The 21,483-nt window shown below is 38.8% G+C and overlaps 1 protein-coding gene across 1 annotated transcript in view; it reads right to left on the bottom strand.

The window, feature by feature from the left end:
• Positions 1–21,483, bottom strand: part of LOC307248381 (roundabout homolog 2) — a gene marked incomplete at its 3' end in the record, with an annotated part of 48,432 nt that overhangs the window by 9,626 nt on the left and 17,323 nt on the right. The window contains exons 4-15 of the mRNA XM_080024781.1: positions 19,777–19,897; positions 19,535–19,673; positions 17,859–17,986; positions 14,831–14,955; positions 11,545–11,716; positions 10,757–10,962; positions 8,782–8,863; positions 8,402–8,570; positions 2,374–2,540; positions 1,971–2,092; positions 1,532–1,748; positions 674–792 (exon numbers count right to left, since the gene is read on the bottom strand). Of these exons, the coding sequence (XP_079880907.1) occupies positions 674–792; positions 1,532–1,748; positions 1,971–2,092; positions 2,374–2,540; positions 8,402–8,570; positions 8,782–8,863; positions 10,757–10,962; positions 11,545–11,716; positions 14,831–14,955; positions 17,859–17,986; positions 19,535–19,673; positions 19,777–19,897 (1,767 nt within the window). The remainder of the gene's footprint in view (positions 1–673; positions 793–1,531; positions 1,749–1,970; positions 2,093–2,373; positions 2,541–8,401; positions 8,571–8,781; positions 8,864–10,756; positions 10,963–11,544; positions 11,717–14,830; positions 14,956–17,858; positions 17,987–19,534; positions 19,674–19,776; positions 19,898–21,483) is intronic.

Raw genomic sequence — 21,483 nt, 5'->3', positions numbered from 1 at the left:
ATGATCTAAGTTAAATTTTTATTCCAGTATTACCTGCATAATGTACCATAAATTACATTTTTATTAATCAAGGTTTTGAAGATAAAAAATTGTATCCTGTATTATCAAACTACAATTTAAAACATTTAAGCCATGGGAGGCTTGTTTCCGTTCAGCAAATTGAATGTCTAAGGGGATTAAGTGTGATCCTTGCCCTAAGGATCTGGTAATTCATGCTCAGACTTGGGCTGTTTTCTTCCTAACCTCTTTGCATGCACAGGCAGATGGTAGGAATATATGAAAACAACCCTGGGTTTTTTTTTTTTTGATGAAATAGCGTCATGATGATTAGTAATCAGTGTTGGGCTCACACTAAGAGACGGATAATCAGAACTCCGCGTTCTTTCGCACAGAGCAAACAGTAAACAAAGACACTCCTCATTTAAGCCAGAAACTGGTGACAAAATATAGTCTCTTTTAGCAGCTACAGCAATGATGATAAAATCAGTGTTTTTCATAAGTATCCAAACAACACATTTGGACAATTACGGATAAGCAAAAAACCAATTTGTTCCGCTTTATTTTTTGCAGAATACCGCTGTGACACTGATTGACGGCCCAAATAAACACCGGAGTGTGAGACGGACAGTCGGTGTGTTTACTTAGGAGTTGGTGCTGATAGCTGTAGTCTCACCTTGTACTCTCGGATGATGCCGCTCTGAGTGTTAGGAGGCGGAGGCTCCCAGGACACGCTGATACTGGAGCTGTTGGTGAGCTGCACCACCGACACAGCCTGTGGAGGTGCACTTATAACTGGGGACGGAGATAAGAGGGCAAATTATATTTTTGTTATTAGTTACTGATATCAGTGTCACGGCAATGCTCTATTCGAAACGTCTGTAACCTCCAGATAAGTTTCTTAAAATGACGAAGAGCTTTCCTCGAGCTATGTGATTTGGTACTATTAATTTTTTCAAGAAAAGTTCAGTTAAACCCAGGTAAAAAATGCACTCATTATTTAGTTATCATCGGAAATGCAGTCTGAGTATCAATATGTCACATGTTTGCATGTTGAGCTGACTTACTAAAATAATTGTATAATTATTATTATACAAATCTCTATATTACTTTCAAAATTACTTTTTTATTTTCAGGACATTTTCTGGGAATAAAAGGAAAATGTATTAGGAAATGATGTACAATTAACGAAGGTGTTACATATTTCCTTTATTCTCTATTATGTTTTGTCTATTTTTATTAACATTTTATTTAACTCTTCTTGACACTATTTAATTTTTTCTTCTTTATTTCTTCCTGTGCTAATGTTAGTGTTGACATCATTTAAAGGAATATTTTGGATACCTCTCTCATATGAGTCCACATCTTATCTCAGCACAAAGACTGGAAACCAAATCTGCTTTTTGAAGTTCTGCAAACTGAACTTTTGCTTATATAATTAATAACATCAGCTGTCACTCTATAACTTATTCAGCTTCATTTTGTAATTACAGCTCTATGCTTTATGACAAAGTTAGTGATGAGCATTTCTTACCCTCCTCAGGCGTACGCAGCAGAACCATGAGGCTGTCATGTCCCTGTAGCTCATTGAAGTAAGGGCGTATCTTGACCTCATACTCTGTGTCGCTGTGCAGATCCACTAAGATGGTGCTGTGGTCAGACGTGGCCTCCACATCCTGGACCAACCAGGAGTTGCCGATAGTCCGGTAAAACACACGGTAACCCTGAATGTATTGAGACTGAAGGGCAACCTGGGAAAAAAATATGTCAAGATGATGAATCAAAATACAAATTTAAATTAATATTCTAAAAGCAGAACCAGACTGTGTTTGAAGTTCAAGTTAATCTGTTTTTTGTCACAAAATGCTTGGAGGAGTTTTTCGAAGTTAATTATCAGAGATAAGCGTGTCCTCGCAATGCAAGCCGACTTTGAAAAGGTAACTCCTCCATCTGCCAAAGTATTATACACTCACAGTCCATGAAATCCTGGCGCGGGTAGGAGACAGCACAACAGGCTTCTGCAGGTAGACAGACACCTCGCCTAACTCTCTCTGCACCTGTCTGTGGTCCACACCCTGCTCAGTTGGACTCCCGTCTGAAACAAAAAAGACATCCATTCAAACCGTGACCAAAAAAGGATCAGCCGTTTAGCAAAAAAAAAAAGCTTTTGAAGAAAGTCAACACTGCTAAGGGAAGAAGAGCATCACACTGAGAAAGCAATTTATTTGCATACTGCACATGCAAAGCATGTTTTTCTAAACCATGGTGCACATTATCTCAGTCAGTGCAAACCTCAGTAACACTTTCAAAGATCAAGTTTGCACAGTGGGATAAAATTTCCACTAGATAAAGATAATATTCGCTATTGTAACTCACCCTGCGTCCTGACAGGCTCAGAGATGGGGCTGGGGTCACTGAGGCCATAGGAGTTGACTGCTCGGACAATGAAGAGATAGACGGTGTTGGGAAAGAGTCCGACCACCGTGTGCCTCTCCTGCCTCACGTGGTCCGCCACTGTTTGCCAGGTGCTGCCCACCGATTGGCTGAGAGGAATGAAGGACGATTCCATATGAGGAAAACATTTTATTATCTCCATCAATTTTTTTTTTAATCAACAACACCAATATCGCGAGATAAAAAGAGTGAATGTGATCAAGGCTTTGGGCTAAAAGTCAGAGGATTGTGTTGCACTTGGAGGTCAAGATCTTTATCAGGAGGATGGCTTTGATTAAACATAGGCCAGCACTCTATAAACTGCAGTTTCAAGAGGCAAATGTGCTGCCCTCTGCGAAAACAATGGTTTCACTCTTGTTATCTTAAGAGCACAGTTTGATTATCATGTTATCTGGAGATAGCATGATACCGGATTTGATCACAACTCTTGGCACGTTGCTGAAAGGCAGAACAGGCAATGTCAGGGAAAGGTTTGCAATATTAAACAAAACAGGCCCACTTAATTATATTACATTTGTTTACCAGTTTACAGAGCCTAGGCACACAGTACGGACAGGTAGCAGATTGTGAGGAGATATCATAGATAGTAAATAGGGAGATATTCACTGATTTTGACAAAAAGTGATTTTATCAACAAACATTCTAAAGAATTACCTAGTGTGCCTTTTGAAGCTGTACAGTAAAAGGTATTGTAAAAAAAGACTGTGCAAATTTAAGCTAACCATATGTTGGCTGTAGCTTCATATTCAGACAGATATAAGATTGGCACAAATCTTCTCATTTAACTCTTGGCAAAAAAAAATATTGAACAATTTCTCTAAGTTACCAGGACAACAACACATCATCTGTGGACATTGCCATGGCTCCTAACAACCACTACTATATTAAAGAATATTTCTTCTTGTTTGGTCTGTGAGATTCTTAGCATATAAAAAACACTCAGCCAGGGGACCAAACAATGACAAGTTTTATTCTTCTTCCTTCCAGGTTTTAACAACGGTTTCTGTATGAGGACACAACTGCCCAATGCTGTGCATGCACGGGGATTATCACACAGCATGAGCACCAATTTAACATTTTCCTTAGTGGGAAATGGTAAGATAATTACAAAAAGCCGGCATGCACAGCTTTTTTCCCCAACCACTGGTGTCTCCTTGGCCACCTTTCTCACAAAATGTTCTCCAGAGAGGGAATTTTTCTTCAAATAGAGACATCCAGCGTAAAAAAGGTGCACTCGGCAGTTTCAGAGGAGGGGGATTTGTTAACATTTTAAGAGTCAGCAGGTAATTCTACAAAAACATATTTTCTCCAAATGTAATTCTTAGTATTGAATAATTCTATCATCATGAACTAAAACTAAATTATTTTGAAAAACATGGAACCCAGCATAAGGCTAGAATATCTTTAAAAATCAAATTGTGGGCCATGCTGCTGTGCACATCAGGATATTGTACACAAGAACGATAACTTGAACAGAACATTTAAGTAACGTTGGATCTTCATCACTGGCTTTGCTTGCAAGTCTGCCACGCTGAGCTTTATCTCCGGAGCTAACTGGACTTCATCGTGTGTGTGTGTGTGTGTGTGTGTGTGTGTGTGTGTGTGTGTGTGTGTGTTTCTGTATGTCTATGTCTCTGCAACCCGTATCCTACTCCTGTAATGAGTGAACTCTTCAACTGCACTGGCATCTCCACCTCCTTCAGTTGCCTCAGGACAGGACAGAGCTACCGAGCTGACCACTGTAGTAATTGTCTCCTCTTTCACTCACTGCCTGTTTCACTAAAGCCTCCGGTTGGTTGTTAGGAGATGCTATTCTCCTAGGGATGCCGTGGCTAAATACTGATAGCCAATGTTTCACTTCAGGTCTTAACAGACCTGACACTGCCTCAGGCAGAGATGAGTCATTTCCAAGTGACTCTAGATGAAAAGTACTTCATTATCTGGTGAATAGTCTAAATACTAACGTAACGAAAACAGAAACACAGTGTGGAAAACTTTTTAAAGATTCACTATCTTAAATCAGCGGTGAGAGCGCACCAAAATATTCGACTCAAGTGGAGACCATGTTTGCTGAAATCGAACTCAGGCAAAAGTAAAAGAGTAAATAATGATAACAATAATATACTTTTAGATATATTTTACACTTTTAGAAAATCAGGTCCTAGGTGTATTTATGACCAATGCTGGTAACACTTTATAATAACTATCCGTTGTACCTCGTTAATAGATCATTAGTAAACTCTTAATTAATGATTTATTAATGATTTGTTAAGTGTTTGTTAGCAGTTTGTTAAGGATTTATAACAATGCCTTACAGACAGTTAATAGACCAGCAATAAACTTTTAGTTAATTGGTTATAAATGACTTGTTAAATGACAGTTAACCGTTTGTTAAGGATTTATAACTGTGCTTTATAGCATCGCAAAGGGCCATTAGGACGGATAATCCATGACATTGCCGTGATGTATGGACATTAAATGTCCCTCTGAAATTCTGTTTATCCAGTGTTTACCACAAAAAGTTCCCAAACCTCATGGGTTTGTATGTTGTTGTATACTTTTGTATACTACTGTTGTGCCATGTGATGGCTCAGTATGTGTGTTTCTATAGATTAAACACAATGTTCAACATTTCATCTGTGGTGTTTCTTTGGTAAAAAACAGTACACAGAACAGCCTATGGGTGGAACAAGGTTGAGGTACAAAAATTTGATATTTTAAATATCATGTCAAATTTCTGTACCTTGAACTTGTTTCACCCATGTGCAGTTTTACAAAGTTTCACTGGTATTAGTAGAAGGTTAACAATCTATTAACAACTGATCTGTAAAGTGTGAGTTAATATATTAGTAAAAGGCCTACTTCACCGGTGGGAATATGAAGGTGTATTGAATTCTGAGATCCTATGTAGTATAAATGTGCAGTTTTTTTTAAAATTGGTTCATCCTAGCCTGAGAAAAGGCAGAAAGAGTGTTTTTTTTAACCCTATATTTCTCTTTCTCGTGACATCACAGAAAGAGAGATATAGGGTTAAAAAAAAAACTTACTTTGTAAATATTACTGTGATGTCTTTTACTGTGACATCACAGTAATATTTACAAAGTACGTTTTTTTAACCAGTTTATATTACATACAGAGATATGATTTAGTCACGAGAAAGAGAAATATAGGGTTAAAAAAACACTCTTTCTGCCTTTTCTCAGGCTAGGATGAACCAATTTCAATTTTTTTTGCACATTTATACTACATAGGATCTCAGAATTCAATACACCTTCATATTCCCACCGGTGAAGTAGGCCTTTAAGTATTAGTTAATAGTTTATATATGTTATTGGGACGTTATTCTAAAGTTGCAACTATTCCTCATTTACAAACAATTAATAAATGAGGAATAGTTGCAACTTTAGAATAACGTCCCGATAACACATATAAACTATTAACTGATACTTAATAAGTCATTAGTAAGTAATTCACTACTAGCTTGAAAATTATCTATCGGCTATCTATAAAGCACAGTTATAAATCCTTAACAAACGGTTAACTGTCATTTAACAAGTCATTTATAACCAATTAACTAAAAGTTTATTAACCCTTAGGTGCTCTTGGGGACGTTTTTGTCCTTTCGCACTTTTTTTACGCTCTTTTTTGTGTATAACTTTGGCTGTGCTTATGTTAACTGAAATATTTTTGGCCAGGGATTTTTTTTTTTCAAATATTTTGTGAATTTCTACTCAGCAACTTTGTACCATCTATTATAAAGGCTGTACACTTTTTTGTTACACTCAGCTCCCTAAGGACGTTTTTGTCCCCTATTGACTCCCATTCAAAATGGCCTTTTTTTTACCAATTTGATCCTACTGTCATTACAGCATAACATATTTTTTTCAATGATTTTATGCTTTCATCCTCAACATAAAGCATCAAAATTTATCATTTTCAACACCTTCACAATTTTGAACCATTTCCCTATATTTGGCATAGGGTTGAATTACAAGCAATTTTCCAGGTTGTCGGTCCTGCCCCCCACAGTGCAATAGAAAAAAAAATTCAACCTAAATGGTGTGAGTGTGTTGGTAGGGATGCTAGTGTGTGGTGCATATGTGTTTATTGAGAAAATATAGTGTGTGTGTTTGTGTACACACAGCCAAACTTTACAAACTCAAACGTGTATGGAAAAAATGGCCCAATTTAAACTTTATTTTCTCAAACCATAGCCATGATGACAAACACATGTACATTTGATGATATTAGGCAATAATCCAACACTTAAGACACCAAAATTGCTTTTTTTAGCCCTATCTAGCTCAATCATTTATTTCCTCCTGGTTTTTTTGAGGATGAAATATGCTCCCTAAAACCATTTTTGTACTTTTTTGTAATTTTTTAGAGTTGCAGGCCTAAACATAATAAATATGAGAAATTAATGGAAAGTGTGGATCCATATGGATACCTTAGGGTTGTGTCTGTGTGTGTGTGGTGAAATTACTGTGTGTGTGTGTATGTGTGTGTGTGTCTTTGTGCGCATGCATATGTGTGCAGCTGTAAGGTGCAATTTGTGGGTTTTCAGGTGGCTGCAGGTTCACTTTGTTACTTTAGTACTTTGTTGACATCATCAAAGAAACTGGAATTAAAAGGTCAAAAGCAACTAACAATGAATGAATATTTGATATGTATGTAAAGAGGTCAAGTGGGTTGAAAGGTTTTCAAAAAAAAAAGTAGAAAAAAATATTACTGTATAATGTTTTTAGGGCAGTTTATAGGGAGAGGATGAGTGTGAGTATTTATTTGCATCTGTGACTGCACAAATACTAAACATGTATCAAAAGCAGTTTTATTGCAAATCATTAACATATCCTAGAGTCTGATTATCCCACTCAAAAAAATCCACTTTGCATCTATTATATGAGAAATGTTTCAATGATTGTGTTTTTTTTAAATAAAAATGGCTCACGTCATCACATAAGCTTGCATGTAAAGGGTTAAAAGCAATTACAAATGAATGAATATTTGATATGTATGTAAAGAGGTCAAGTGGGATAAAAGGTTTGTAAAAAAAAAGTAGAAAAAAATATTACTGTATACTGTTTTTATGGCAGTTTATAGGGAGAGGACGTTTTTGTCCTCTAGGGAGCTGAGTGTGAGTATTTATTTGCATCTGTGACTGCACAAATACTAAACATGTATCAAAAGCAGTTTTATTGCAAATCATTAACATATCTTAGAGTCTGATTATCCCACTCAAAAAAATCCACTTTGCATCCATTATATGAGAAATGTTTCAATTATTGTGTTTTTTTAAATAAAAATGGCTCACATCATCACATAAGCTTGCATGTAAAGGGTTAAAAGCAATTACAAATTAATAAATATTTGATATGTATGTAAAGAGGTCAAGTGGGATAAAAGGTTTGTAAAAAAAAAGTAGAAAAAAATATTACTGTATACTGTTTTTATGGCAGTTTATAGGGAGAGGACGTTTTTGTCCTCTACGGTACTGAGTGTAACTAAAAAGTTAAGGATACCCAAGGGTTAATGGTCTATTAACTGTCTGTAAGGCATTGTTATAAATCCTTAACAAACTGCTAACAAACACTTAACAAACCATTAATAAATCATTAATTAAGAGTTTACTAATGATCTATTAACAAGTTACAACGGATAGTTATTATAAAGTGTTACCCAAATGCTTAATTAAAGAGGAATTTCACCAATTTCGGACAAAAAAAACAACAATTTAATAGTATGGTGGCACTACATAGTTACGACGGTTGTATACTGTGTTGATCAGAATAAAAAGCTACGGTATGTTTAGCAGCAGTACAAACTCTAATACTGTGTCCTCAAACAAGAATAACAAATTCCAACAAATAACTATAAAATGGACTCAAAAACTTGCTTGACTCCAGTAATGGGAATACGGCTTTACTTGTGTACAAGTGTGACTGCGTACCTAAAGGCCTCGATGATGTAGGAGGTGACAGCGGCCCCGCCCTCATGTGGATTGGACTGCCAGGTGAGGGTGACGGTGTTTTTGGTCACCTCGGTCACTACAGGTTTCTGCGGAGGCCCCGGGAGCTGGATGAACTCAGAATCTCTGGACACTGAAGAAAGTCCTTCCTCTGTTACAGGATCAAGAAAGCATCACTATCACCACTGGCACTATAAACATTTAGTCTTAAACTGTAGTGGTGGATTTAGATTTTCTATTGGATTACGGACTCTTATGAAGAACTCTGGCAGAGTGCGTGTTCTCTTGGGGTGTAGTGTGAGAGTTGCATAGTGTTAAGTGTAACACAGAGGAAAGAGTGTGAGTGTGATAGGCGTAAGTACCTCTGACAGTCAACATCCCGCTCCAGCTCGACTCCCCTGTGGGGCTGGATACCACGCAAGTGTACATCCCCGAGTCTGCGTCCTGTTAAAAGAGCAGTCAACTCTTGAGAGAGGCACCTCCCCAGCAAAAAAAGACAGACTTGTGAAGGCTGGTTTGGATCTATAACATTGGCTGATCTTACAGTTTAAAATGACTTGTATATAGTATAATGTTATTCAGTTTTTCTACTCCGCCACATTTCAGAGGGAAATACTGCACCACTACATTAACCTGACAGGTATATACTTTAGACATTTTGATTTTCCATAAAACATTCCACCATGTACACAGAGCTATATCAAGTTGCATAATTTAGCAGCAACATTACCCAAGAGCATCATAATATAATATATAACAACTAAAAATGTTATTATGTAAGCAACGTAGATAACCATCATTTTACAAATCTGTAATTTCCTATGTAACAACTAAACTATGTAATTGTACTAATTATGGAGAAAAAAATTGTCATAATGTACTGTGTTTTATCCTTAGAACATATTACATTTAGCTCTGACCTAAAGACTATCTAGGTTGTACCATCAATGATGCTAGAGTACTATGTGTATCTTTTTCTTTAAAGTATAGTATCAAATTACGTGCAGTTTGTTCCCCTAAAGCTTCTAGGAAATTATGTGACTGTAAAATAAACTGTTACAATTAAAGCTGCAATAACTGGTTGTTTGGCCACAAGGTGTAAGCAATGCTGATATATTATCAACTCATGAAGTCGATAAAAAGAATTTAGCGAACACCTGCTTATATTTACATCAAACACATGTCACGGAGCAACATTATCATTCATTTGGAGCTGTGTTTCTGTCTACCTGATAAATATAAATCAAGTATTCACTCTTTTTTTAAGCTCAATTTTTGGCTCAACTGCTTCGAACCATGAGGCACCACACCACACCCTACTGTACCTGCCCTTACTATTTACATTATGGGCCTGCATGCTTCACTGACTGCCTTGGGTGTTCACTCCAGCCCTGTGCTGGCTGAGATCCAGTCTGCTGTAACTACCATCAGACTATATGAGATCATCCACCGCAGTGTTGACCTCTGGCTGACAGACAGCCAGCGCAGCGTGTGGTGCAGGTGAACTTCTTTAGATGACTCCAACTACTGCTGAAATATTGATGGCGGGTGGAGGGGGGGGGAGGGGATAGGCAGGGTAAATATTTTTAGTCCCTCACTAGTCACTCGACTCCATGTCCTCTCTCTCTTTTTCTCCCCCCTTGTCATCCCCCTTGATGCCACACTAATGCATCTCTTCTGTTCCATTGAGCACATTGGCATGGCAGATTTGCCTCGCCTCAGTGGTGCACTGGACCAAAACCTAATTCTCCAAGTTTGCTGAGCAACACAGCCGGAGAAAAACAGGATGAGAGAGGGAGTGAGTAAGGCATAGTCCAGGCAGGAGATTTAATTAAAAGCTAGTTAGATGATTAATTATCCACCGCTGGCCAATTAAGGGAGATGATGCTGCTTTTGCTCCTTCCTAGGTCCACTCACAGACCTAGGAGGGGTTAAAGCACAAAGGGACCATTGACTGCTCTTGCATCAAAACAGAATGCATTAACATTTACAAACAAGCACATTCATTAACAATTACACACCGCATGAGCAGATAATTGCACCGGAGAGATACGCACTGCCTTTTTCAGAGATTGGTCTTTGAAACTCAGCCTCGCCTTTAGTTTTCAAATGAAAACAAAACTCGTTATGGAAAAGTAGAAAAAACCTTAATGTTGCAGCATGGTCTGCAGAGAAAGTGAAAGAAGGTCATAGATCAGACACGGACATTTTCCTTCAGTTTCAGAGCAAACAACTTTGAAAAAAATCATCCTTGTGCCCTTTCCAAGAAATAGCACCCACATAGCGCAAACCCCCACACACACACACACACACAAACAAGCACACAAACACACACACCTTCATGTCTGATATTTGCAAAGTGCCATTCTCCAACAAGGTCATTCGCAGTTTATTCCCCTGAAGTCTTTCTCCATCCTTCTCCCATGAAATCTTGACTGAAGGCCCTCCAATCACACGGCAGTGCAGCTGTGCCGTCCCCCCCAGAGATACAGTCTGATTGGCCGGGCCTTGGCGAATAATTGGCGGGACACGACCCGAAGGACCTACACGTTTGAGGGAAGAGAAGGACAGAATATGTATGTGAATGGTGTCGTTTCCCTTCTGATTAGCTAATCCAGTGGTGGAAAATATTTACAATATTTGTGAGGCAAAAAAAACGGCAAATACAAAAAAAATAAGATTTTGAAAGTGCCAGCTGTTACAGTGCTAAGGGATGAACACACTTGGGATGCTTAGTAGGCATGAGAGCAATAAGCTGCATTAAGAGAGAAATAAATGCCTAAATCTACTGCTTACAAGCTGCCTGAGGTAGATCATTAAGGCTGAAATCCATAGTTCTTCCAGCATTGGGACTCTTAACTGTGTTCTTCCTTGGTCTTTAGCCGAGCAACCTTATTGTTATGCACCTACTTAGTCATTAATGGTATGTTACGTCCTCATTAGCTGATAGTGCAGAATAAGGAATGAACATGACCTGAAGTGAACTGTGTGTGTGTGTGTGTGTGTGTGTGTGTGTGTGTGTGTGTGTGTGTGTGTGTGTGTGTGTGTGTGTGTGTGTGTGTGTGTGTGTGTGTGTGTGTGTGTGTGTGTGTGTGTGTATGTGTGTGCAATAAATGACGTCTCACCTCCTTCCACCTCCAGCAGCGCCTTGGTCAACACACTTCCTGCTACGCTGATGGCCTGGCAGATGTAGAAGCCAGAGTCCTCGGGGTGGACGTCAGCGATGGTCAGCTCTCCGTTCATGGAGACAGAGTAACGGCCAGACTGTGATGGTGGCTGGCCAGGGAACAACAACATCTAAACGCCCAAACAGAAGGCAGGACAGAAAAATAGATGTTAGACTATAGGGCTGCGATTGTTTTTTTTTCTGTAATTTGATTAATAAGTCGAAAAACTATTCCAAGAAATAAATGATTAAAACCAAAGGTATTCACTTGGCACTGATACTAAACAGAAAAGTGAAATTTTCACATTTGAGAAGTTTATTTGTTAGAGACCGCAGTTAATTATTATTTTAGTCATCGATGTATCCACGTTTTACTTCTTTTGTCTATGTTCTGTCAGTATTCTGTCCTAAAATGTCATCAAATGAAAAGAAAACATCACAATATCCCAAAGCCAATTTACTATCATAGCATAGGGGAGAGTGGCCTAAGTTGTGCCACTTTTTACTCAAAGTGATTTTAAAGTGAGGCCTTGACAGTTATGTCTCCAACTCAAATATGTACATATATTTCAGGATGTTGTGCATCCCTGGCAATAAAAACTTTGGATTTTAAATAAACTGTTTAAGAAATATAGCTTTCGGAAATTTTTTTGTCTTGTGGCACAACTTGCGGTGTAAGTTGTGCCACAAGAGAGAATACCATGGGGTAAATTGTGCCATTGATATATATATCATAAACTGTAATGCAAGACAAATCCATAAGACAATTACTTATTTAAGGTTTATTTAAAGTAAATAAAGTAAATATTTTACAAAGACTGAAGGTCAATTTTCTTAAACAAGGCCTAGCAGATCTAGGTGGTTTGCCTGCAAAGCTCACAATGACAAAGTCACCATCATCATCTTTCTGGCCATCTGAACTCTTGTCAGTGGTGTCGTTAAGTGGAATGGAGATGTCAGTCTCTTCTGAGCTACTGTAGACAATCACTTTCTTTTTAGTGACCAGCGTATACAGCCATGCCACTGGCACAACTCTCAGAAATGTACTTCGCACTAGTTGCTCTGTGCTTGTGACTGCCACCTGACAAATGTGATTCCCCCTCCATTTCTGCCTTTAAATCAAGGCTCAAAACCCATCTGTACACCCTGGTTTTTCCTCTCCATTAACTATCTTACCTCTGCACTACTATCTTTGTTTATATTTGTGGATGTATGGGCTTTATGTCTTTTATTTTTGTTATTGTTATTTTATCTTCATTGTTTACCTACTGAATGCACTATGTACAGCACTTTGGACAGTGCAAACTGTCATAAATGTGCTTTTATAAATACATTTTACTCACTTATAACTCACCTAGGCCATTTGGCACAAATCACCCCAACCCCAGAATTTTGGATAATTGGCATAATGCAGCAGTTTAGGGCTGACATCGTGCTAACTGTATAGACTCAAAGTGTAGCATACTAAACACTAAAACGTGTGTCAAATGTTTTCAAACTCGTCTATAATTGTTCGGACACAATAATCAAAACCTTGATCATGGAAATTTTACTTTGAAAGGCAAAAACCTGTTTTTTTTAGCTTAAATGTGCTTTTATCTTATTCCATGTTTCTCCCTTCTTTACAGGATGAGTCAAATGGATGGCTCTTCTTAAATATGTGGTCACATTTTCAATTTCTTCCACGGTTTTCTAGAAACAAGGGGTGGCACAACTTCCCCACCGGCACAACTTAGGCCACTCTCCCCTACAAAGATAACGAGCAAATATCTAAATTTGAGAAGCTGGTGAACAAAAAAATCAACAAGTCATCAGCAACCACCATCTTTTCTGAAACCTTATTGTCTTTACAACACATTTTATGCCAATTCAGCCAACGGTTGCTTCAGTCTAGACTAAAGTGTTGGGCTGGCAGACTGACATCACCACTGGCGTGACTGCAAAAGGGATAAAACTGGAAAAGGTTGTTCTGGTGTTTGTTTGGATGATGCCCACAAACAAGCGCTTTATTGCCATCCCGTTCTGTTTTCCTGTAAGTGAGACGGCCGTGAACAAGGGGGAGGGGATGCACATCAATCCAGTCAGCCATCCATTTTATTCCTCTAAGAGGCTTAGACTTCTGTGGAGGGACCAAGGTTATAAGGCTACAGATACAGTAATCCCCCAAATAAAGAAAAAAAAGCTCTACAAACAGCAGGGCCATGCCTCAACCGTCCTGCAAAATGATTTTTCTTTTCAAGTAGCGTAAACTCTCCGTTTGCTCTACGGCAAACTCATAATAAAAATAAAAAAAATCTGAAGCTGCTCCTCCAACTCAACGATCCCAGCTGCCGTTGAGCAACAGGGTATTTATAGTTGTGGAAGGAGGACAGAGTTTGTCTCCAGGCTTGCCCCGAAGAAGCACTTTTCACACCTGGTGTTCTTCCTGTCATCTCTTCCTCCTGTGTTTTTGACTTCTTCCCTCTCTTCTCCTCCTCTACCCCATCACTACAGTCGTATCACTTCACGCGGTCGCAAGCAGGAGAAAACATTTCCTGCCAACGCAATTCCGCATTGCCTTCCAACACTTTGTCTCAACCCCGTATCTATCTCTGAGCCAAATGCAAATGTGTTGCACTCTCTTGTTTGCCTCTCGCCAATTTCGCTTGAAACTGTCTTGTCTTTTTCTCGCATTTAGAACAAAGAGGGTGTGAAACTCTAATAAACAAATCCGTATGAGAGCAAGTGTATCAGGATAAGGTTAAGAAAAATCCCCCAAAACAAACTGTTACGGTGACAACAGGCAGGCAGGCAAGCAGGACCCAAATGCAAGACGTTTCAAATAAAGGTAATTTATTGTCCAAGAAACACAAAAACTCCAAAAAGGCAAAAAGGCACACAGGAACATACCGGGACGGACTCACCAACAGGTACAATGCAAAGACAGGGAACAAAGAAACACTGGAAGTTATATACACACACAAGACCGGGTAGACAACGAGGGACAGGTGAAACACATTAGGGAAGGGAGCAGTAATCAAACAGGAGGGAAACTTGACAGGACATGGGGAGGAACAAGACAGACATACCAAAATAAAACAGGAAACACCAAAACAAGACAGGACAAAGACAGACCATGACACAAACAAAGGTTATTCTTGTTGGAGAGCATCAAATGTTTGAAGAACTGGGATTTGTAAACTGGGATTTACTCTATGTCTCTGTTGCCGCAATATATTCAGCATCAATCATGACCAGCTCCATACCTGGCTGCCCTCTTTCTGCCAGAAGATGGCTGGTGGAGGGTTCCCCGTGGTGCCACATTGAAAGGTGATGCTCCTCCCCTGGTTGGCAATCTGGTCCCGAGGCCTCTTGGCAATCTGAGGTGGCACTGGAAAAGCAAAATGAGTGTGACCAACCGTGAAAAGACCTATTTCAGTATGAAAACTCCTCTTTTTTACCTTTGTATTTCAGCACACGGTCTGTTCAACCGGTAGTGGAGGAAGTGTTCATTTCGTACTTAATTCAAGGTAGCATTCCTGCATTTAAAAACCTGTTTAAAACACATAGGTATCATCAGCAAGTAATTTTGGTCCCCTGTTATTGTTATCCCGTATTATTATAGGAAATGTTACTGTTTAAACTGGTCGAGTTTTAACTACTTTTTTTGGTAATTTGGTAGATTAGTCCACTGGTTTCCACGCTGAAGTTAAGTTTGAGGGGTCATTATATAATTATTGGGTTTGATAGGCAGAGAAAACAAAGACAGTGGAAATCACTGAATTTTATCAGCTCATCGTATTCTTTCAATGTAAAATCTTAATCTACACAAAGAACCAGCAATTATAGTTCTCAAATGAATGTAGTGTGAGAAAAAAAACACTCAGCTCTTTTCCATCCCTGCACCCTGATCTGTTTTGACGGTGCCCTCATCGGCTTTTTAAAAAGCAAGTGTAGTCTCTTTAACCTTAGGAACTTTTTGATCTATCACTACAGCCCCATCGCCGGCTCATCTTTAATGAGAGGCATCACCTCCTTGTCCTCCGAAAATAGCAAATTATCAGAGCGCAAGACCGCGCCCGTCCCGAAGACATTTATTCTCGGAAAAGGTCGGTGGCTGAGCTGCCAATTTCAAGCGCGGGTCAGATCATTGGGTTGGCCACATCATCACACCCTCTGTAGATTTACACTGACTGACCACCGCCTTCTACCGTCCGTCTACATAATTGGCTCACCCTTCCCCGTCAGATGAGTGGCTTATCCAGCCTAGATTCATCCTCTCTGAGCATGACAGACAAGAGACCTGAGTTGTCTGTGTTGGTTCTGCTTTCAATGGCATTAATGCGTTTTGATTTTGTTTCTGTGATGTGTCTTTTTCTGAGACGTCGTAATGTCTTCCAACAAGTTTAATGTGGTAGTCTCATGCATGTATGGTCTTAAGATGTATAGCTTTTGTATGACTCTTATCAGCAACTGTATTTATAATTTTTCTTGGACAATGTGTTCTGTCTGTCTAATGCTGTTAGTCTACTTGGAAATGACAAGGCTCTGGGTTGGTGGAAATAAGGTTCAACTGAACAAGCTACATAAACCTGTGGAAAGGATTATTATCCTACACAGACATTGCTTTTTATTAGCTTTTTCTTCTGACTCCTATCTGATCCGATTGTGAACACAAAGTTGGGTTTGACCAGGACACTCTTTAAGCTTTACTTTCACAGATTTTTCCTGCTTAAATAGAGGTTAATGGGTAGATATAGAGGGTATTTTGAAAACCTACACCATGCACAACATACATGTGTGGTACAAACTAGAAGCCTGGAATACTTTACTGGTCAGTAAAAAGTGACAAAAGCAAATCCTCTAAAGTTGCAAAATGGGAAATGTAGGATCCAGTGTATTGAGAGTGTGAACCATATAAAGGGCTAAAAGTCAAGATATCTCAGCCTTTAAATGTGGAATCAGCTATCAAAATCACCTTTTGTCAAAATCAGTGAATATCTCCTCGGCTCTGCAAATCTATATGTTTCTAACTGGTGGGCCCCCTTTGTTTACATACCCGTTTACAAACCACTTTTTTTCAACTAGCGTTCTCCAGAATCGCAATTACTTTTTATCTTTTTCTCTTTTCATGCTGGAGAAGAGATTTTAAATGCCCCCCCACCCCTATTTAAGGTAAAGTCCAAGGCTTCCACTGAGAGATATATTTAAAAACATTGCGGCTGCAATTCGAACCACTCAAGCTGAAAATGAGAGAGGGATTTGCGTGGTGTTTCAGCATCCTGACACACTGAACTCCACACAGCAGATGTGGGTTTGACAGGAGTCCTTAATCTGCTGCTGTACATTAAGTCACTATGTCTGAGGCTTACTTAATGCCTGACTGCAGCAACAGGCATGTTGACAACATCTCTGCGCCTAATGGAGGAACTTATTTACACCATTAGACATTGATTGTTGATTTAAAAACCATTAAGAATACCAGAGAGAAAAGATCACCGGATAAATGGGCAAGAAACAAATGGCTTCTTTTTTTTTAAAGAGAAGAATTAGATGGAAAGTGAATTTACGGAACGGGCCGACTGGAATGATGATAGGGTTTGAAACATGATGGAGAGAAATGGAAAATGAATGAGATGGATGAAACGCTCAGCTACAAAACAAACCGGTGATAGCAACAACAACAAAAGAGAGAGATTGAAAGGAAGAAAGAAAGACAGAAAGAAAGGAAGAAAGAAAGAGAGAAAAAGAAATGGAGCGAATGGAAAACTGCCCAGTTTGGATTTCATATACACTGATAAAAGCATTAGGAGGATGAAGTCATCTGAGACTATTCGAGCCGAGACACACAGAGAGAAAGGAAAGGGGACACGCAGAGCGAGGAGGCGAGAGCAGTGAGATAAAGAGGCTGAAAGATAGAGGGAGAGAGTCATGTCTTATTAATCCGGGACTGCTCTCTGGCAGTGAGTTAAAGCACACATCTCCCAAACATCTGTCAAATGGTGTAATCCATACGGTTTAGCATAAACTCTTGGCAGCACCACTGGACAGGGACTCGCAGAGATACGCTGATATTAAAAACAGAGCATTGGAAAAAGAAATGGGAACGGGCTTTTGCATGACACTGTTGCCATGTGACTGTAGTCTACCTTATGCATGAACATGGCTCTGGCTATGAGAGCGTTTTATGCATGCCGAGGTCGAAGTGTGTGTTTGTGTGTGTGTGTGTGTGTGTGTGTGTGTGTGTGTGTGTGTGTGTGCGCCCATATACAATATGCATGATGTGTTTCTTACCGTGGACCTGCAACATGGCTGAGGCCTCTGTCTTGCCCACACTGTTCTCAGATGTGCAGGTATACGTCCCTTCATCCTGCTCTCTCACGCGGAACAAACGGAGGCTGTTGCCGTTACGAATTTCAAACCTAGGAATGAGAAAAGAGAGGGATAATGAAAGATCTAAGGAGGGAAGCAGAGCGAAACAAAAATGGCCACGGCAACGTTCACAAAGCAGAGAAAATCTGCCAGTGGTACAAGATAACTCATACTTCTTTCCTTGTCAATCAACTGGTTGCAAGGTTTTTTTTTCAATCAGGTGACATTATCTTGAAAGGAGTGGAACAATGTGCCTTATCGGTCATGTAACTGCATCCAGGGAAATTCTTGAAACAGTTGAAAATCAATTACAAACAAGTAAGATTGTGTTAACCACATCGAAGGATTGTTCACTTGATTTGATCGGGAAAAAAAACATTTTTATCTCTAAACAGTAGATTAAATATTCAGTGTGCAGAGCAGAATTATTTAAATGACCAAATGCAGCCACAGTACAGAGAGCTAATTCAGCAAAATTTACATAATACTATCACTGCCTAATCTGATGTGTGAGCACACTTACTATGTGGACAAACGTAAGACGAGCACTAGCTTTGAAATAAAGATAAACATTAAGACATCTGTTTAATTAAAAGTCTCTGCATACAGCCCCTTTCTTTACATTTACAGGTGGACATTATACAGCAAGTCGTTAACAGCCAGGCCTTTACACCAGCTGAAGGTCATTATGCGTAGACAGCCAAATGTGTTACCACAATTTTAAAACCTTCAATGCATTTGTTGTTTATCTCTGTACCATCAATCAAGTCATTGTATAATTGTGAACAGCATATCTGATGTTTGGGAAATGTCTAGCTTTGTTAAGCTTAGCTAAGCTGTTGTCTTGTGCTTCAAATTTAGCGTACAGAAAAGAGAGTGGTATAGAAAAATAGTTCTTCACTTACAATGTTGCACTATTCTTACAATGTTGCACTATTCTTATAAAATAATATGCTCTTCCTAATCCGTTTTTTAATCTTCTATATATTTAATTATCACTCCATTATTCTTTGTGGAATTAAATTTGATGTTTATGTCAGCACAATAATGGTACAATATACTCAACAGCTGTTGCAGTGCAGCGCTGCAGGCAGAAAACATAACAAATCATCTGCATGAATTCATTAAATAAATTAATACCTACAGTAGGCTTTAATGTAGTGTCAGCTCCCCATATAGCATAAAACAGCATTTCTTAAACTACATACATACAACTCTATAGTTCTTGGCTGTACTATACTGTATGTTTAAGTGACAAGTGCATTTGCATTGATTTTGAGTTTTTGAAGTTTTAGACTTTTATTATGTTCGAAAGGGGAAAAAAGGAAAGTATTGAACAGGATTGGTTAAATATACATTTTATAAATAGTGAATTCTCCTTGGTCTCTTCCATGTATGAATTCATATGAGCAGACTGGTAGACGGACATGAATTAATAAACAATTAATCCACATATGTTTTCTGGGTCACATTTATGTGTGTTAATAATCCAAAACATGACGTAGATGGAACTGTATTTCTTATTCATCCTTTTAAGACACTACATGTGCATCACCGGACTGACTCTATTGGTCTGCGTGCATGTCCGTCACTCTCACCTCCCGCGGGGAAGCTCCCCTTCCTCACGGCGCCACCGTATAGTGGGGGCGGGATCACCGTGGACCTCGCACAGGAAATCCACAGTCTCCTCCTCCATGACAACCTGGTTCACAGGCCTCCGAACCAACACAGGACGCTCTGAAGGAAAGAAAGATGGTTTTAAACATGTCAACGGCTTAAGATACTCAAAGGACACAATGTTTTTATTAAATATACTGTATATCCTACACCAGAAACTCACCGTACACCACCAGCTCTGCAGGGTCACTGTCCCTCTCTCCGACCATATTTGTTCCCACACAAACGTACATGCCGGCATCACTCTTCCTGGTGTGAGAGATCATCAGCTTGCCCCCATGCATCTAGAAGAAAAAAAACAGAAGGGTTGTCCAAGACAGATTCAACTCAATGTTATCATCACAGCCTGGAAGGGGGAAAAAAATCAGCATTTTGATAATTTCTAATACAACAAACAAACAAGCAAATATTTAAACAAATCAATATATATATTCATCGTTGTGAATTTCCATTATTGCCTATAATCAGGGTGAACATATTTCAAGATGTGTGCCATCTGCAATATCCGTTTCAAGTCCAACAGGGGGCAGTGATGGTGCTGCAGAGAGAAAAACAACTACAGTGCAAAGTGGATAGAGAGAGAAGAGCAAGAGAGCAGAATGACAGTGAGATAAGGGAAACAACAAAACAGAGAAGAAAGTAGTTTAATAATTCTTCTGATTATAATCTTTCCTAAAATGAGTTATAAGTAGTGCCAAAAGTAGTACCTGGTTGAAGCAGTGCAGAGGATTTTTGATTTTGTATTCAAGTCTCCTGTGAGTCTTTTGTTGAGTATCACGATTCTGTGCTAGCTAACACAGCTAAATCAATGTTAGCCAAGTAATTTAGCTTAGCTATTTTCTGAGTGTGTGTCTTACAATGTGGCATTATCTTGATATAACATTTAAAAACTAAAATAATAAGTAAAGTAGAACCTTAGAGTAAAAAACTAAAGCGCAATTTGAAGGAATAAAGAAAAATGCTGGTAATGTTTTGTAATGTTTATGTTAAGTTTTACCTGTACAGAAGCTAAGAAGATTGACACTATCTAGTCATTTTGAAGCAACTGTAAATTCATTCATTTTGATTGTATTAGTTCCAGATCTGGTATTCTGGTCATATATTGCTTGGAAAGACAATAATTGAATTCCGAACTCTTTGTACAGGTTTTGTTGTTTGTTGCAAGCCATTATATGTGTGAGACTGTTCCATGGAAAAATCGCCAGGGATATATAACGAGACACGTGGTGGCAACACGGAGCTTTCTACCAATCTAGAGGACTGATGCCCCCATCCCAATCTTCATCACAGATAAGCACTTAGATCGCACCACACTTCTTTAAAGGAAAAAAGCACAGTACCTGGGTAGATGAACATTGATTCAGGAAAAGACAAGTCTCCCAATTTAAAGGACAGCTTGAGGGGAAGAACATAAGGGCTGATCTAACGAACAAACATAACTTATCTATTAGTATTAGTATATAGTATTGTTATGTAATAATTTTGGATTATATAGGAACTGTATTTTAATAACACAGAATAGTGGGGAAACAGAACTGTGATATGTTCAGAGTTAATGCTATTTCCTGAATAATCTAAGCAGGTGTTCTGGTATTTTCCTTCCTCTACTTCCTCCTTGAAAAGTACCTTGATTACTTGTGGTTATGCATACATCATTTCATAGTGTGCTTTTACAAAGTTTAAGGAATTATCTTGAAGATTGGGATAATATCATGAATCTCAATAAGTTTGGCCAGGATAATTGTGACATGAATTTTCCATATCGTCCCACTGCTCTATTAAAGATCCACTTATATGTTCCCTCCCTGTATAAGATTAACATATCCTTCATTAACTTCAGCTTGTGAATTCATAAATTTGAAATTTTGAA

Source organism: Ammodytes marinus (assembly GCF_949987685.1).
Source record: "Ammodytes marinus genome assembly, chromosome: 3".
Lineage (NCBI taxonomy): Eukaryota > Metazoa > Chordata > Actinopteri > Uranoscopiformes > Ammodytidae > Ammodytes > Ammodytes marinus.
This window is presented reverse-complemented; position numbering and strand designations above follow the sequence as displayed.